Below are 18,724 nucleotides of genomic sequence, written 5' to 3'. Positions count from 1 at the left end.
CCTCAGCCTACTCAAAGCTCTGTCCATTACCATTTCTGAATTAACCCTCCTGCTCTCCTGTGCATCTGCCAAAAACAAAATCCCACAAATCTTTAGCCTATCTACAGTTATCCAACCAAACTCCTCCCCCAAGGTCCCTCCTACCCAAGCGCCTACCTCCAACAACCGTGATTTCTGCTTATTAACCCTCATCCCAGTAGCATTCCCAAAAATCTCAATTACCCTTCCCACTTTTCTTAAATCTTCAATCCCATTAAGTAAAACAGTTGTATCATCTACATAACCAACAATATTCCCACAATATCCTCCACTCTCCCCCAACCTTCCCATCCCACCATCAACCAGAACATAGAAAGGATTCTGCATACATGCAAAGAGTATTTGGGAGAGTGGACACCCCTGCCTTAAACCCCTTCCCATGCTTACTGAACTACCCAACCTCCCATTTACCTGTACTCTCATTGATGCATTCTCATACAAAGTCCTCACCCATCCAACCACCCTCCCTCCAAAACCCATTCTCACCATACTCTCAAACAAAAATTCCCTATCCACATAATCATAAGCTTTCTCCCAATCCAGACCTAGAATACCTCCCTTATTACTACCCTCAAGGAAATCCCGAATACGACCATGACCTACCCGCATACTCCTCCCCGGGATACCAAACTGTCCCCCATGTATCACCGACCCCATGACCTTCTTCAGTCTATTACCCAAAATTTTCGCAAAAACCTTGTAATCAGCGCACATCAAAGATATTGCACGGTAAGCACTCAACTCTCTACCCCCCCCCTTCTTTGGCACCAAAACTATGACACCCGTACTTTGCGATATGCTCAACTTCCCACTAGTTAACATATGGTCCAATAGCCTAACAAAACACTGCCTAATACACCCCCAATGTGCTCTATAAAAATCATTTGGTATACCGTCTATCCCTGGTGTTTTCCCGGTACTCATCCCGAAAACTGCCTCTTCCACCTCAACCTCACTTATACCAACCTCCAACCCCACTCTATCCTGCTCACTTAAAACGCTATGGAACCCCCCTTCAAAAATACCCTCCCAGGAACCCCCCTCCCTCCAACTCCATTTCTCTCTAAACCAACTATCAGCATAGAGACTCATACTTTCCGTATTGGATAGGACTCGACCCACTGGATACCCTCCCACCCCAGGGCTTGTCTCCAATTGTAGAATGGTGGTTACACTCTGTCGGTCCCGAAATTTACGTAAAACATACCCAGACGGCTTATCACCCCACAAAACATCCTCTAACCCCGCCCTAACCCTAATTGCATCAAACCTATCATTGTGTAATTCAGCTATTCTACTCCGCAGTCTGTCCATATCATCCCTCCTACCACCTCCCCCAACATAACAATCCTGCAACTGTCCCTCCAGATAATTTTGCAACCCAAAACGCCACCTCGCCTCCTCTCGTCCCCTAGCCTTAAAAAAATTCGCTATTCCAGGTTTTGCCTGCATTTCCCACCAATCTAACAGATCTATCTCCCTGTTCCTAGCCTCCCAAAAAGGCAACCACCAATCACTGAAAAAAGGCCCCTCCCCCTCCTCCTTAAGAAGCCTTACATTTAATTTCCAGTACCCAGAATAAATACGCACCACTCCATCCCACATCAAATCTGCTATTACCGCTCTGTGATCAGAAAACCCCACATCGAAGGTTTGCACCCTCACAACATCTATACCCTGCTTAATATAAATTCTGTCTAATCGCGCTTCATATCCCCTACGGACGAACGTATGCTCCACTAGGTAACCCCCCCTCCCCACCACATCAACAACCCCAATATCTCGCAATACATCCCTCAGCACACTCAGCACACAACCCGCCCCTCTCGGTTCGACATCACCACTCCTAATCACACAATTCCAATCACCTCCTATTACTGTTATAGCAGGCAAACCTCTCAAGTGATACAGCAATACCTCTCTGACAAAATCTACTTTTACCCTGGTATTGCTAGTTGCTGGCATGTAAACTCCTACAAAACTAGCTCGACTCTCACCCCAGACACCATCCACCCTCACGACCCTCCCACCCCCCCCCTCTTCCCAGCCGATGACACGCAAGGGGCTGGTCTCCTTTATCGCCACTGCTACCCCACCTTTCAATTGCAAACCACTGGTAACATACATCCGATATCCTTTTAACCGCAACACACAACCAGCCCTATGATTATGCTCTTGCAAAAAGCAAATATCTACATCAAACCGCCGTAAAAACCACTCCAACCAAACTTTCTTAACCTCAGTCTTAAGTCCATTGACATTAAGCGTGACACTTCTGAAAATTATAGAAGTGGCGGCTTTCCCCTATGCCGCTGGGATTTACTCGCTGCACTTTTCACATTACGTATTCCTTTACCACTCGAGTTATCCTGTGCAGTCACCTCCCCCCTCCCTCTCCCACTGTGCAACTCAGGCGCACCTCTAGCACTATGAGGCATCGGCTCCACAACCGCTGCCCATGACTTCTTCCCCGGCCTCTGCCCCGGGGTAATAACCTCGTCTATCTCTGATGCCGCAGTTCTTTTTCTAGAACTTCCACTTACACACATCTCACCCTCAGACGTATCCTCCTGGTGTACCTCCACGGCCACCACACACTCCAGCCTTTTCTTACTCAAGTCTTTCTCCACAATTTGTTGTCCCTCCAGCTCTCCAACTTCACATAAACTGAGGACACCTTCTACACCAGGCTCATCCCCATCCAAGAAATCCTTGATGACATCTGCCAGTAAACCCTCCTGAGTCGAAGCTTCCTGGACTATAGACTCCTCAGATAACACCTTCGACTCCCCCGACTCCCCTGGGATAGTGACACACGTCTCCTCCTCCGCCACCTCCCGGTCGACCTCCTGGCTCCAGAGATCTGGCCTCCGGCCTCCAGAGGCAACAGAGCCAGGCACCAAATCACACGACTGTTGAATCACAATCGGCGTTTCCAGAATTCGAGGAGCCTGCCTCCTAGGACACTGGGCTGCCATGTGCTCATAAGAGCTGCACAGACGACATGTTTTTCTCTGACCCGCATAGTACACATAAACCTGTGTTCTACAACCGGTCATCGTTACATAGGATGGTATAGGTCTTGTTAAAGACATTTTAAGGGTGTAAGAACCTTCTGGCATTCCTTCATACGGACCATCCCTCCATACCCCCATGGTTGCAGAATGCACTGTCCCATAACTGCGAAAAAACTCCTGTAGTCCATACGCCGTAGCCTCGAAGGGTACATTCCGTACCTTCACCCATGTGTAGTACTTAGAAACATCATGTAACACAACATCCATCGCTGAATTCACACTCATGCGTTGTTCCTGGTACTGCTCGACAATTCTTGTGTAGAAGCCGGCTCTCAGAAATTTCACGAAGATTCTTGACAAACCATTAAGAGCGACGCCATATAATTCCTCGTTGGGGATACCATATGTGTCCCTGATGATGTTAGGGAGAAGTACATTCATCGTATCTCCACTTAACGTACCACGAACCAGCTCTATGCAGATAGTATTTACTCTCCGTACTGTATGTTCAGCCATTTTGATATCCCAAAATGAGCAGCGCACGTCCACACTACTCAATGGTTGTTGATGTACTGTGATAGCTCGCCTGAAAAACAGCAGAGGGGTGCTGGGCACAACCTCACTCCACCGTAGTCAGGCAGCGAATGTGTGCCAAGGAGTACTTCCTCAATAAGAGGTGCACAATAAACTAGCCACTTCGGTGGCAACATCTAAATCCAAAAATCATTGAAGTTAGATGCAGAATCATTATCACTGTGTCCGGGTTTTAAGTTGTTTAATATGTAGCCTTCTGAAACACTTAAGCTAAAAGTGCTCTGCGCTTTAGCATTAAATTTTTAAGGTATGTGTATTCAGAACAAGATTATGAGATTCTGAATGAATTTTTCAAGTTGGGTAAAGTGGTCTGGCCTGATGACGATGATGATGGTGATGCATTTACAAAATTAAAAAGTATATTAATAAGACACTTGTTCAAAACTTGGGTAACAATATTGTGGAGATTTCTGGAGGCTGAGGGACTAATAACCTCAAACTACGTCTTCCTATCTTTCACCATCTGCAGCATTATTCTCTATATTGGACTGGTAAAGTCACTGGTTAGCGAAACGTCTCCACAGTATAGATACCCAATTGCTGCACATGTGTCTAATTCATCTATAGGTTACAAAGTACTGGGGAGACAGGGCTACCCATTGCCAAGCCAAACAGACGTCTAAGAACGTAGCTTGCCATTAAACTCAGATGAGAAATTTGTTTATATAAATTAATGTGTTAGATTAAACAGAAATGATTTTTCTAATTTTACTATTTACCACTGACAGGTATTGTGACAAACACCAGAATTACTCACGCCACGCCCGCGGCCGCATACGCCCACACAGCCCATCGTGACTGGGAGTGTGATAGCGCTCTAGGAGAAGAGGGAGCCGGTTGTAAAGACATCGCAGACCAGCTGGTGACAGACCTTCCTGGCAAGAACATCAAAGTAAGATGAAAGTGAACTCTGGATCAAGCATCAATTTCTGTCTCCCCTGAGCTTCATAAATGAGCCACGAGGTTATGAGACTGTTGACATTAAACTCATGTTTCTTCTAATGCATAAATCTTAAATTAAATGAACTAAGAAATAAATATATAAATACAATATTACGTATATTCTTTTCTAGTCGTGAAAAGGTTAATGTAGGCGACAGGTTTTAAACCCCATTAACCAACCAACATAAAATTTATCTTTTTAACCAATAGAACCTTGGTAGAAGCGATAATGCTCTTGTCTTCCCTCTCCTTCCACTCTGCTTTCCTCGGTGACCATTACAGCAGCGCCAGGAATAATGAGGCTAATTTTTCTGTGTAGGTAATCCTGGGTGGCGGACGCCAGGCGCTGGGCGCAAGCCGCGGCGCGTCCCTCAACTCCACCTGCTTTCGGAAGGACGGTCGCAACCTGACGAGGGAGTGGCTCAACGACAAGCTCTCCAGAGGTCACTCAGCTCGCTACGTCACAACTCTTGGCGAGATGGAGAAAGTTCGCGCTCATGATACCGACTATCTCCTCGGTAAATTTCAAGAATGAGTTCCTTGTATAATGTAAAAGGATACAAGTGCAGCTAATGCCACAGTAAAATGTCGCATTAGTTGTATTTGTGTTCGGTAATTCTACCAACATTATTACAGGTAGTTCCACACTTACTGGGGTTCCAAGAGGTAGTTCTCCGCTTGCTAGGGATCCAAGGGGTAGTTCCCCACTTGCTAGAGATCCAAGGGGTAGTTCCCCACTTGCTAGGGATCCAAGGGGTAGTTCCCCACTTGCTAGAGATCCAAGGGGTAGTTCCCCACTTGCTGGGGTTTCACCGCTGTTGTGGTGGATTTAAACAAAGACGTAAGCAATGCGAAACACATTCTACTCGACTTGTTCAAGCAGCTGTCCATAACTATGTGTCCAAGGCTTGAGGGTCTGACCACCACCAAGGCTGACGGACTGACAACCACCACCAAGGCTGACGGTCTGACAACCACCACCAAGGCTGACGGACTGACAACCACCACCAAGGCTGACGGACTGACAACCACCACCAAGGCTGACGGACTGACAACCCCCACCAAGGCTGACGGACTGACAACCACCACCAAGGCTGACGGACTGACAACCCCCACCAAGGCTGACGGACTGACAACCCCCACCAAGGCTGACGGACTGACAACCCCCACCAAGGCTGACGGACTGACAACCACCACCAAGGCTGACGGACTGACAACCCCCACCAAGGCTGACGGACTGACAACCACCACCAAGGCTGACGGACTGACAACCACCACCAAGGCTGACGGACTGACAACCACCACCAAGGCTGACGGACTGACAACCACCACCAAGGCTGACGGACTGACAACCACCACCAAGGCTGACGGACTGACAACCACCACCAAGGCTGACGGACTGACAACCCCCACCAAGGCTGACGGACTGACAACCACCACCAAGGCTGACGGACTGACAACCACCACCAAGGCTGACGGACTGACAACCACCACCAAGGCTGACGGACTGACAACCACCACCAAGGCTGACGGACTGACAACCACCACCAAGGCTGACGGACTGACAACCACCACCAAGGCTGACGGACTGACAACCACCACCAAGGCTGACGGACTGACAACCACCACCAAGGCTGACGGACTGACAACCACCACCAAGGCTGACGGACTGACAACCCCCACCAAGGCTGACGGACTGACAACCACCACCAAGGCTGACGGACTGACAACCCCCACCAAGGCTGACGGACTGACAACCACCACCAAGGCTGACGGACTGACAACCACCACCAAGGCTGACGGACTGACAACCACCACCAAGGCTGACGGACTGACAACCCCCACCAAGGCTGACGGACTGACAACCACCACCAAGGCTGACGGACTGACAACCCCCACCAAGGCTGACGGACTGACAACCCCCACCAAGGCTGACGGACTGACAACCCCCACCAAGGCTGACGGACTGACAACCACCACCAAGGCTGACGGACTGACAACCACCACCAAGGCTGACGGACTGACAACCACCACCAAGGCTGACGGACTGACAACCACCACCAAGGCTGACGGACTGACAACCACCACCAAGGCTGACGGACTGACAACCACCACCAAGGCTGACGGACTGACAACCACCACCAAGGCTGACGGACTGACAACCACCACCAAGGCTGACGGACTGACAACCACCACCAAGGCTGACGGACTGACAACCACCACCAAGGCTGACGGACTGACAACCACCACCAAGGCTGACGGACTGACAACCACCACCAAGGCTGACGGACTGACAACCACCACCAAGGCTGACGGACTGACAACCCCGGCAATAAAGGTCAGCATAAGGCTACACTGCAGACATCACCACCACCATGTTCTGTCGTCAACAATACATCTGATATCACAACACTTGCTAGGCTGTGTACATAGACCTTGAGGGGACATACGTCCCTCTTGTCTTGAGATGCTGGTGGAGGTCTCTTGCTCCCCTTCCTTGGATAAAACTTGGCTACCTCCTATTATCTAAACGCTGTATATGACCCTTACGGGTTTAGCTCATTCCCCATGAGTATTCAAGTAGAGTCATCCAAGGTAACACATTAGGCTTGACAAATGTTTGGGTGAAGAGGTCTGGGTTTGTGAAGGACCTCGCGTTAGAAAGACACATGTGCAAACACTAGGGCATATTTATTAGAAAAATTTTCGGTCCTGAGACCTTCATCACTTCTAACATACAAAGGTTAAAAAGACAATATATATAGACGAAGGACCTACCCAGCACGGGCCAAAAGAACTGAGAAGAACCTACCCAGCACGGGCCAGCAGAACTGAGGAAATATCCAGCACGGGCCAGCAGAACTGAGAAAGACCTCCCCAGCATGGGCCAGCAGAACTGAGAAGAACCTACCCAGCACGGGCCAGCAGAGCTACCGCAGAACTTCTCCTGTTCATGTTCATATGTTAAATTCTTATAAAAAAATTGAATCATTTAAGTCGGTCTGTACATAACAATGATGAACTACAAAATCTTCCAAGAACACAAGAATACCAACACAAAATATTAAACAACGACAGATTCACACATAACCCGTCTCAGACCAATTGTATACCATTTAATGTACAACACGTGTCAGGTTCAGCACGATAACACCGTCACAGAACGTTACAACACCTGTTCTCAAGAGAATATTCCCAGAGCACATGAACGGATGAACGGGGTTGAGTTTGTTGTTATTTCCTTACTGAGCGAACATGTTGTCCATGGCGGCCTTAACTCAAGTTGATAAACGAGACACTTGTGCAGGATCTGTGTATGTTTATTTGGAAACATTTAGCCAGTGTTGCACAAGTGTCTTATTTATCAAATTGTTGGATTTCTAAACCACTTATTCTCAACACAAGTGCAAGTTCGGAGATGGACGCAGCCTAGAGACAGGAGCTTAGTGGTTTAGAGAGACACGTAAACAAACACTAGGACATATTAACTAGAAAACGTTTCGGTCCTGGGACCTTGATCACTTCTTACAGAGGTTAAAAAGACAGTATATATAGGTGGATAATGAGGTGTGAGTGACGCATGGTGACCTGAAGAATGCCATGTTGGGATGAGGACGGGAAGACAATAAGATCATGTGACTTCTGTGTTGTTAGGTCAGGTGGTGCTTGAGGATCGTGTATGCTAATGTTTTTTAATCAGTGTATGTTAGAAGTGATCAAAGTGCCGGGACCGAAACGTTTTCTAATAAATATGTCCTAGTGTTTGTTCAAGTGTCTCTCTAAACTAGTTTGCCAGCATTTATTACCAAGGTTTATACCACAAGAACTTGGAAAAATTAAAAATAAACACAAAAGCGGTATATTCCGATCATTTATTGACAACGTTTCGCCCACACAGTGGGCTTTATTAGGTCACAAACAGATCTACCTGGGTGAAGGGTACATGAACATTCTCTACCTGATTCTCCATCCCATAAATACTCATATGCTCTTCACCCAGGTAGATCTGTGTGGGCGAAACGTTGTCAATAAAGCATCGCATTATACTGCATTTGCGTGTATTTTTCCCTCGTGTCGGTATTTTGTACCATTTATCTCCACCACAAGAACTTAGTGCTTAAAACTTGGAACACTCTCTCATCTCAGTCTCCTAACTAGCTGTTCCTCCACAGGACTGTTCGATGACTCCCACATGCCCTACGAAGTGGACCGGTTGGTTGGGTCTTCAGGGTCCCCCTCCCTCAGGGATATGACCATCAAGGCTCTCAGGCTCCTGAAGAAGAGTGAGAAGGGCTTCTTCCTCCTGGTGGGTACTCGAGGGCAGCGTTTCCAGTCTCTTAGTAAAATTTGTGAAACTAATGCAACATTTTATTGTTGCAACGTTTCGCTTTGTCAAGCATTTACGGCTTGACAAAGTTCCTGGAGAGCGAAACGTCGCATTAGTTACACTTGTGTCCTTTTTAGCTAACATATTGTTGGTAATTATACTAAAAAGCTTTTTATTACACAATTGATTACTCTAGAATAACTCGGGAAAACATAACTCAAACAGATCACAAATTGCTCGAAAATGGAAAGTGAAAAATTGACGACATTTGGCCAGTTGATGATGATCCATGACGGAGCGAAATGTCTTTTAATTTCCTTTCGTATTTTGTAAATTCCTTAAAATATATTAATTTGTGTTAATAATTTACAAATCTCAAGGCTGTTATCCCTGAAGAACTTCCTTCATAACTTTGGTTAATGTTCAGCCTTCCGGGTTAAGATTGTTTCTGAAATATATCTGAATAACAAAATGGTATACAATACCGACAGGTTGGTAAGACATAAATGATAGTTAGGCTAACTGTTGATTATGTGTCTTTCCTGAAATATACTTATTATGATAAATTGATGACGATTCTGTTTATTCTGCTGGAGATTTTATTGATGAGACGACCATTAGTTGGTGAAATTTCAAGTTTGTTCTGAGGACAGGAGAACACAGACCAACTTGTTACGGATATTCAATTGTGGTTTTCCCCCATGCAGAGGGGGGTCACCAACAGCCAGACTGGTTGTATATGAATGTTATATAATACCGACTAGATGGAGATTTAGACACATGTGCAATATCTTACCCAGATGTTTCGCCCACCAGTGGCTTTATCAATACAATAAAAGGACATAATGTGATTATAATTCTACATTCTTCACATTATGTCCTTGTATTGTATTGATTAAGCCACTGGATGGCGAACGTCTACAAATAAAGATACCCAGATGTTGCAGATGTGTGTAATTCCTCAGCCAGACTGGTCAGAGACCAGGTAAGGAGGTGCCTTCCTCAGCCAGACTGGTCAGAGACCAGGTAAGGAGGTGCCTTCCTCAGCCAGACTGGTCAGAGACCAGGTAAGGAGGTGCCTTCCTCAGCCTGACTGGTCAGAGACCAGGTAAGGAGGTGCCTTCCTCAGCCTGACTGGTCAGAGACCAGGTAACAAAGGCGCTTTCCTCTAGTATTAATTGTGCTGGAAGACTGAAAATGGTTTATCATTACATGATATACAACAATACTTCCCATCACATATATAAAGAATCACATCGTTTATGATCAATTATCTTCCTCAGCATCATCAGCAAGGGAGGTAATTTTCCAGTATATTCAATCCTCTTATCTTTCTTTTCTGCAGCAACCCTCGGTTAGTCTTCATAAAAATCTAAGCACATTTCACATCTCCACAAACTATTCCTTCAAACACAAGTTAAAAAAAAAAAACATTCGTAAGATGTTTCTTTCCCTAACTTCTGAGTTGGAAAATTTTAGGAGAAAGTTCTTTCCCCGAGGTTTTCTTTTTCGTTAACTTCTGAGTGAAAAGTTGGGGAGAGAGTTATTGCCCTTTATGAGTTTCCTCCCGAGGTAAACAACTTTACTGAGGAGCAAGAAAGTGGGAGTGTCACTATAATTTACTCTAATAGGCTTGACTTTAATCTCCATCTTGAGCAGTTGTGTCTTCGTGCAAGTCTCGTGTTTGTGTACACTGCGGCCGCGTCCATTACAAATTATTATTACGTTTAGGTGAAGCACCGAACCTGTGTGGATCATTGAGCGCAGGAAGTAGCCAGTAGCGTGACGGGATAATCTCGTTAAATTTTTGCCAACAGGTTGAAGGAGGGAGGATTGACCACGCCCTCCACGACAACATTCCACATCGAGCCATGGAGGAGATAGTTGCTATGGATGCTGCTGTGGCTGCCGCTCTCAGGGTAAGTTTCAGGCTACACTTGTCAGTCTGCTGTAGTTATTGTCAGTACAGTACCTAGGATTCTGTAGTGTTTTTTTTATAGACTGTGAACCCCTGCCCCCATCCTCCTTCGGAGTAGCAATAAAATTAGTAGTTGTAGAAGTAGTAGTAGTAATGGTAGTAGTAGTAGTAGTAGTAGTAGTAGTAGTAGTGGTGGTGGTGGTAATAGTAGTAATTGCATGGAAACGCAGGATCGGGTCCTGGCCATATATATATATATATATATATATATATATATATATATATATATATATATATATATATATATATATATATATATATATATATATATATATATATATATATATATATATATATGCGCTGCATGGCCCATGCGGGATTACTGCATAAACTGCACAGGTAACTCATCTATAACCCTGAGGTGCCTCATCCAAGACACTTGTTAGTATACAAATGGTTCCAACCTCGTGATCTGACGTGAACCAAAATTACGATTGCAAGCACAGGTGTTATAAGTGCTTGTGTCTGACCACGTTGATTTTTTTTTTCGACAAGAACACGAAATAGTGTAAACCATTTGTAAATTAACATAATGTCTCTTAGACCTTGAATGTCCATAGTAAGGCGACTATGAAACAGAACTCTTCTCGAGGCTGAGGGACTGACCACCTCATAACTACATCTTCGAGAGTGTCTTCGAAAGTGATGGACTGATTACGTCGATTTTTCATCTCTACTGTTTCTACTGCCTCCTTTGTATTACTGTCTAAGCGAAACGTTTCGGAATAATGATACCTAACTGTTGCACATGTAACTTATTGATCAACTTGTTGGTATTGTGGACTATTGTCATATTTACACGTAATTGTAAGGCTCTGGTAAACTGAAAGTGAAGGAAGCTTGTGGCAAGACATTTGCTTCAGAGATGAACCATTGCTATCCTTTGACCATATTAAGATTAAGCAAGTAACGGCAGATCCAGATGCGTCAGACGAGCAGCCTGGGTTTCCAGGCGAAGAATTTGTGGGACAAATTCCTCAAAACAGTTCCCTATCAGCCGGGTTGTGGTGTACACGATGGGTGTCGGGCACCAACAGCTACAGCGATCAGGCTAGCAACCAGGAGGCCTGGTCTGCAACCGAATTGCGGGGATGAGGCAGCGGTGACCTCAGGAAGTGACCGCAGGTAACCAGAACAACTCCCGTGGGTACGCTCATGTACACTCCACTCACAGTCATGTTTACCTCTCGCGTGAATTCTGAGATCAAAAAAGAATATACCACAACAATGAGAATCTATGAAAAAGGAGAGCGGTACAGGTTGAAAAAGTCGCTTCAGTTATGGAATTTGACTCGTTGCAGGAGGTGGACCTGGAGGAGACGCTGCTGGTGGTGAGTGCTGATCACTCTCACGTCATGACTATCAACGGTTATCCAGACCGTGGTAACGACATTCTTGGTGAGTTGAAATGAGAGTTGTTGATGAGTTTAATGTCCGGTTGGTAGTGTGTTGATGAGTTTAACTTCCAGTTGTTGATGTGTTGATAAATTTAACTTCTAATTGTTGATGAGTTTATATTATCCTCCAAGTTATTTGCTGAAAGATTTTCTCAAGAAACTTCATTAATAAGTTCATTATAGGCCTTTATATCACTGATATTGTGACAAACAAGGTTACTAATTAAATCTAGTGCTTTTATTTTTATTATTAACTATTATTATCACAAGTATTAGTGTCAGAAGTAATAATATACTACAACTTTTATGAAGACAAAGACTCCAGTTGAAGAATTATTGAATCAACTTTTCGCTCAGAGCGAAACGCCATTTTCACGCATAATAACTTTCAAATACAGTACCTGCATATAAATAGCACACACACACACACACACACACACACACACACACACACACACACACACACACACACACACACACACACACACACACACACACACACACACACACACACACACGCACACACACACACCGTGGTAAAGTGCTGTGTACTCTGGTACAGACGCAGAGACAATGTTTGTAAATAATTTCGCCTGTTTGCGAATTGTTGAGCATTTCAACTATACATATATATCCATATGATAATGTGCTTATGGGAGATTCTAAAGAAAAATTGCAAAGATTAGTGGATGAGTTTGGGAGTGTGTGTAAAGGCAGAAAGCTGAAAGTGCACATAGAAAAGAGTAAGGTGATGAGAGTATCAAATGATTTAGATAAAGAAAAATTGGATATCAAATTGGGGAGGAGGAGGAGTATGGAAGAAGCGAATGTTTTCAGATATTTGGGAGTTGACGTGTCGGCGGATGGATTTATGAAGGATGAGGTTAATCATAGAATTGAAGGAAAAAAGGTGAGTGGTGTGTTGAGGTATATGTGGAGACAAAAAACGTTATCTATGGAGGCAAAGAAGGGAATGTATGAAAGTATAGTAGTACCAACACTCTTATAAGGGAGTGAAGCTTGGGTTGTGAATGCAGCAGCGAGGAGACGGTTGGAGGCAGTGGAGATGTCCTGTCTAAGGGCAATGTGTGGTGTAAATATTATTCAGAAAATTCAGAGTGTGGAAATTAGGAGAAGGTGTGGAGTTAATAAAAGTATTAGTCAGAGGGCTGAAGAGGGGTTGTTGAGGTGGTTTGGTCATTTAGAGAGAGTGGATCAAAGTAGAATGACATGGAGGGCGCATAAATCTGTAGGGGAAGGAAGACGGGGTAGGGGTAGTCCTCGAAAAGGTTGGAGGGAGGGGGTAAAGGAGGTGTTGTGGGCGAGGGGTTTGGACTTCCAGCAAGCGTGCGTGAGAGTGTTAGATAGGAGTGAATGGAGACAAATGGTATTTGCGACCTGACGAGCTGTTGGAGTGTGAGCAGGGTAATATTTAGTGAAGGGATTCAGAGAAACCGGTTATTTTATATAACCGGATTTGAGTCCTGGAAATGGGAAGTACAATGCCTGCACTCTAAAGGAGGGGTTTGAGATATTGGCAGTTTGGAGGGATATATGGTGTATTTTTATAAGTATAAACTTCTAAACTGTTGTCTTCTGGGCACCTCTGCAAAAATAGTGATTATGTGTGAGTGAGGTGAAAGTGTTGAATGATGATGAAAGTATTTTCTTTTTGGGGATTTTCTTTGTTTTTTGGGTCACCCTGCCTCGGTGGGAGACGGCCGACTTGTTGAAAAATATATATATATATTTTATATATATATATATATATATATATATATATATATATATATATATATATATATATATATATATGGAATTCGCGAGAGCAGGCGAAATATACACAAACACTGATCTCTGGCTGAAGGAGACTCGAACCTACGAACCTTAGGACAAGGTACGCAGTGCTTTACCAATCTACCCACACTAGACAATACCAGTGTGAGTAGATTGGTAAAAGCACTGCGTACCTTGTCCTAAGGTTCGTAGGTTCGAGTCTCCTTCAGCCAGAGATCAATATATATATATATATATATATATATATATATATATATATATATATATATATATATATATATATATATATATATATATATATATATATATATATATATATATATATAAACGGATATTAAGGTGTGTGTTAACGCGGCAGGTATAACTGGAGAGTTATCTAAGGTGGATGGTCTGCCATATACTACCCTCATGTTCACTAATGGACCTGGATACAACTACACCGTCGACAGGTATCAGGTAAGGGCTCAGACCTGTTGAAAGTTATAGAGATCTTAGGGGATAGGGGGGGAGGGCACAATCGTTTTGATTCGAGGAAAGAGAGGGGTAACCCATATTCTTGTGGATCAAGAGCCCTTCGCAAGCATGAATGAGCCTTCCCTGGAGAACACCGTGTATACAGTTATCATTATTATTAGTTGACTGGGTAATTGGGTTTCAAGAGTATCACCAGCCAAGAATATTTCAGTACCTAAAGTAGGGATTAAACTCTCACCCTATATACACTGAGAGTAAACACCTCTGAGTGTGGATAATAATAATAATAATAATAATAATAATAATAATAATAATAATAATAATAATAATAATAATAATAATAATAATATTATTATTATTATTAATATTATTACTACTATTATATTCATGGAGTGTGCTCATGTCATACAGCACCAAATATGAACTAAGAGAGATTAGTGGAAGAAAATACTTTACATACAGCATTAATAAATGTTCTGAAAATGTTTGAACAGTTTGTCTATATAGGTAAACCAGAGAGAGAGAGGGGGGGCGGGGGAGAGAATAGCATCAGTAACATAGAGTTGTGGTGGTGGTGGTACAGGTCCGGCGTCATGATCCCAGGCTGGTCAACACTAAACACATAGACTACCGCTCCCAGGCAGCAGTACCAACACCAGCCATGGAGGAGACACATGGTGGTGAGGACGTCGCTCTGTGGGCAATAGGTAAGATTTTTTTTTTTCCATTCCTATCAGTCTCTTTTTTTTTATCATTGTTACAGTCATAACCCACATGGGTCATGCATCAAGTATTCCCTCGAAGGAGTACATTTCAAAGGTTTCTTTAAAGGGATACCTTTTTTTTTATTTTTTTTTTTTAGGTGTACCCGGAAAGAGGGGTTTAAGTAGCGGCTGCCTGATCTTCTTTCCTCTTCTAGCAGGATTTTCACTGACATCGCCTTTTCCAAAGAACTTTAAATTTTCAGCGCTGGTGTCCCGTAACTTGAATTCTTTCAGTAAAATGACATGAATTTTTGCCTCGGAACGACTTCCGTTTTTAATGTCTGATTATCTTATGAACAAAATGGTGCCCACTAAGTTTAGGCTTTCAAGATGCAAATTTGACAAATTTCCTAACATCGTTAATAAACTTGAACTCTTTGGAGTCCGAGCCATAACTAAAAAATGCCTCTTATGATTGTCTTCAAACTTTAGAGTGAGGATCTTAGTATACTGTATTTTTGTCCCTGTTTTCACCTTATCGGTGTTTTATACCATTACTCTCTTTCCATCTTCGTGATTTATTGAGTACATCAACAGATTTCCTTTTCTCTATTACCGTATCCACAATTCTGGTCCAAACTCTGTGCACTTTAGGTCTCGTTTATGGCGGCTAAAGCTCCCGCTTCACACACGGAGGCCCGGGTTCGATTCCCGGCGGGTGGAAATATTTGGACACGTTTCCTTACACCTATTGTCCTGTTCACCTAGCAGCAAATAGGTACCTGGGTGTCAGTCGACTGGTGTGGGTCGCATCCTGGGGGACAAGATTGAGGACCCCAATGGAAATAAGTTAGACAGTCCTCGATGACGCACTTTCTTGTTATCCTGGGTGGCTAACCTTCCGGGGTTAAAAATCCGAACGAAATCTTATCTTACATCTTGTTATTATGCCACTCAGGACCCATGGCACACCTCTTCCACCGGACCCACGAGCAGAACTACGTAGCCCACGCCATGGCTTACTCTGCGTGCATTGGTCCAAGCCAAAACAGGTGTGGGAGGCCAAGCCACGCCACCTTCACGAAGCGACCCTCACCCACACGCAAGTTACCCGTTCACTCTCCTCGTACTGCTGCTCTCTCTACTGCTGCTGGTTCTGGGACCGCAGTGCAACTACCCGGAGCACTGCCCAAATTTCCCACTCTGTCTCCGGTCCTGCAACAGCTGCTTAACGACAATGAACAGAAGGTATGTGTAGCAATATCATTATTCCTAATGACAGAGCCTCCAGTGCGAGAAAGTCTTCAGCCTGTCTTAAATGTACGTACTTGTTTTATTCCCTCAGCATCGCCACAACGTTGTTCCTCTTACTAAACATTCTTTTCAGATAGTCACGTCTCTTGGCCTAGAGTCAGTGAAGAGTTTCTCTGCGACTGAAGACGTGCGGCAGCTCCTGGGCCGTAATGTGCTGCTGCCTCACGGCGGGTAGCAGGTAGCAACCAACCACGCTAAAGGTAAGACAAACATTACAGACTGCTCCACATCATGTAGCAACCATCCACACGGAGGGTGAGACCAGTCACATCATTTTCTTATCCACCCTGTTATATGCTTTTTCCAAATCAATAAATACATTAAACTACTTAGTTTCTCTCGCCTATTTACTGTTGAATTCAGTACGAACAGCAGATCCACCTCCCTCCTCACCCCCCTACACCCTCCTGCCACCTCCTTCCCCCTCCTTGATCATCAGTTAACAAGCATAATTAATCCTTACTATCACTAACACAGTTATGTAAAACACTTTGTCAGGTATATAACAACTCTCAGACATGCCAGCAGACACCGTTAACAACTTAATTTCTTCCCGTTCTAATTCTCTCTTTCAGGAAGAGGATCAACTAGGCTTCTTTGTTCCAGGGAATTTAATCGTCTTTTGCAACAAGTAGGAATATGTGGGAAGGAATTTAATTTTCTTTCCTCAGCGGAAATGAAAAGTAAATATTACAGATTAAAGAAATATTAAGAAACTCTCATTAAACGGGATGATATGTAGTTATACCCACTATTTTCAGTAAGAATAATTAATTTTTTTAAGATGTATGTTGTTTGTATATGATTACAACTGCTTCATGAAAGAATTTGGACCATTTGACTGCAATAATTATCCCTTTAACGTAAAAATGCGGCGGATAAAATATCACGAACCAAAAATTAATCCAGTTTTAATTCTAAGGAAAACACATTATTTGAAATACTTCACTACACAGATTACAGGAAGGTTAATTAGCATTCATTTAAAACACAGCATTAAATAACTCGGACACCTAAACCACCTAGGTTAGGTTGGGTAAGTTTTGTCAGGATACAGGACAAGTATTTCTTGACGATGGTCTTCGTCATAGGATGACCAGCCACTGGAGCTTTTGGTCATCTGACCAAGATCTTCCGCTGGCTTACCAGTCTACCCTTTTAAAAATTATGATTACGATTATATAAAACTACATCTGATTGTTCCACAGATCCAGGGTTGGCTGGACTAACCTCGGCTTCTTACACTAGCAAGTCCGGAGGGCGGAGTGTCTGGGGGAGGTAAAGAACGTCCGCAAGTCTGCCGTTCTAAGTAATGATTACCTCAGTACCTCCACGACCTCTGACGATGTAGACAACTTTGCAAAGAATCTAGAAAATATCCATTGATTGGGTGACGTCTGAGAGTCTTGCTGGTTCATACGACTATATCAAAGATCTGTATAACCATATACGACTGTATAAAACATCTGTATAACCATATACGACTGTATCAAAGATCTGTATAACCATATACGACTGTATAAAACATCTGTATAACCATATACGACTATCAAACATCTGTAACACCATAAAAATACTTTATTTAAACTTTTGTTTTCATGTTTCATAATCTCGTCTATTTTATATATATATATATATATATATATATATATATATATATATATATATATATATATATATATATATATATATATATATATATATATATATATATATATATATATATATATGTCGTGCCGAATAGGCAGAACTTGCGATCTTGGCGAATAGCAAAACGTTGCGATCTTGGCATATAGGACAAGTGAAAATTTGTGTATGCAATAATTTCGCCAAAATCGTTCTGAACCTAACGAAAAAAATGTTTCACTGTGTTTGTTTAGTATTAAATTATTGTAAACAAATCTAAAATATATTTAGTTGGGCTAGGCTAAAATAAATTGTTCTTCTTATAATAAGGTTAGGTAAGTTTTCTAAGATTCTTTTGGTGCAAAATTAAAAATTTTTGCATTAACAATAATGAAAAATATATATCTTTAAACGTATAAGAGAAAATTTTAGAAAGGACTTAATTTTAAATGAGTTCTTGCTAATTGACCAGTTTTACATATTCGGCACGACATATATATATATATATATATATA

At 43.1% G+C, this 18,724-nt stretch overlaps 1 protein-coding gene across 2 annotated transcripts in view; it reads left to right on the top strand.

Moving 5' to 3' along the window:
• Positions 1 to 18,194, top strand: part of LOC128690788 (alkaline phosphatase, tissue-nonspecific isozyme-like) — a 63,001-nt gene extending 44,807 nt beyond the window's left edge. For both annotated transcript variants that reach the window (XM_070101034.1, XM_070101095.1), the window contains exons 5-14: positions 4,379 to 4,542; positions 4,912 to 5,110; positions 8,765 to 8,898; positions 10,737 to 10,838; positions 12,199 to 12,295; positions 14,450 to 14,547; positions 15,149 to 15,272; positions 16,228 to 16,517; positions 16,657 to 16,783; positions 17,792 to 18,194. In XM_070101034.1, coding sequence (XP_069957135.1) covers positions 4,379 to 4,542; positions 4,912 to 5,110; positions 8,765 to 8,898; positions 10,737 to 10,838; positions 12,199 to 12,295; positions 14,450 to 14,547; positions 15,149 to 15,272; positions 16,228 to 16,517; positions 16,657 to 16,758 — 1,310 coding nt within the window. In that variant the 3' untranslated portion in view covers positions 16,759 to 16,783; positions 17,792 to 18,194. The remainder of the gene's footprint in view (positions 1 to 4,378; positions 4,543 to 4,911; positions 5,111 to 8,764; positions 8,899 to 10,736; positions 10,839 to 12,198; positions 12,296 to 14,449; positions 14,548 to 15,148; positions 15,273 to 16,227; positions 16,518 to 16,656; positions 16,784 to 17,791) is intronic.
• The last annotated feature ends 530 nt before the right edge of the window (positions 18,195 to 18,724 follow it).

Source organism: Cherax quadricarinatus, chromosome 1 (assembly GCF_038502225.1).
Source record: "Cherax quadricarinatus isolate ZL_2023a chromosome 1, ASM3850222v1, whole genome shotgun sequence".
Taxonomy (NCBI): Eukaryota; Metazoa; Arthropoda; class Malacostraca; order Decapoda; family Parastacidae; genus Cherax; species Cherax quadricarinatus.
This window is presented reverse-complemented; position numbering and strand designations above follow the sequence as displayed.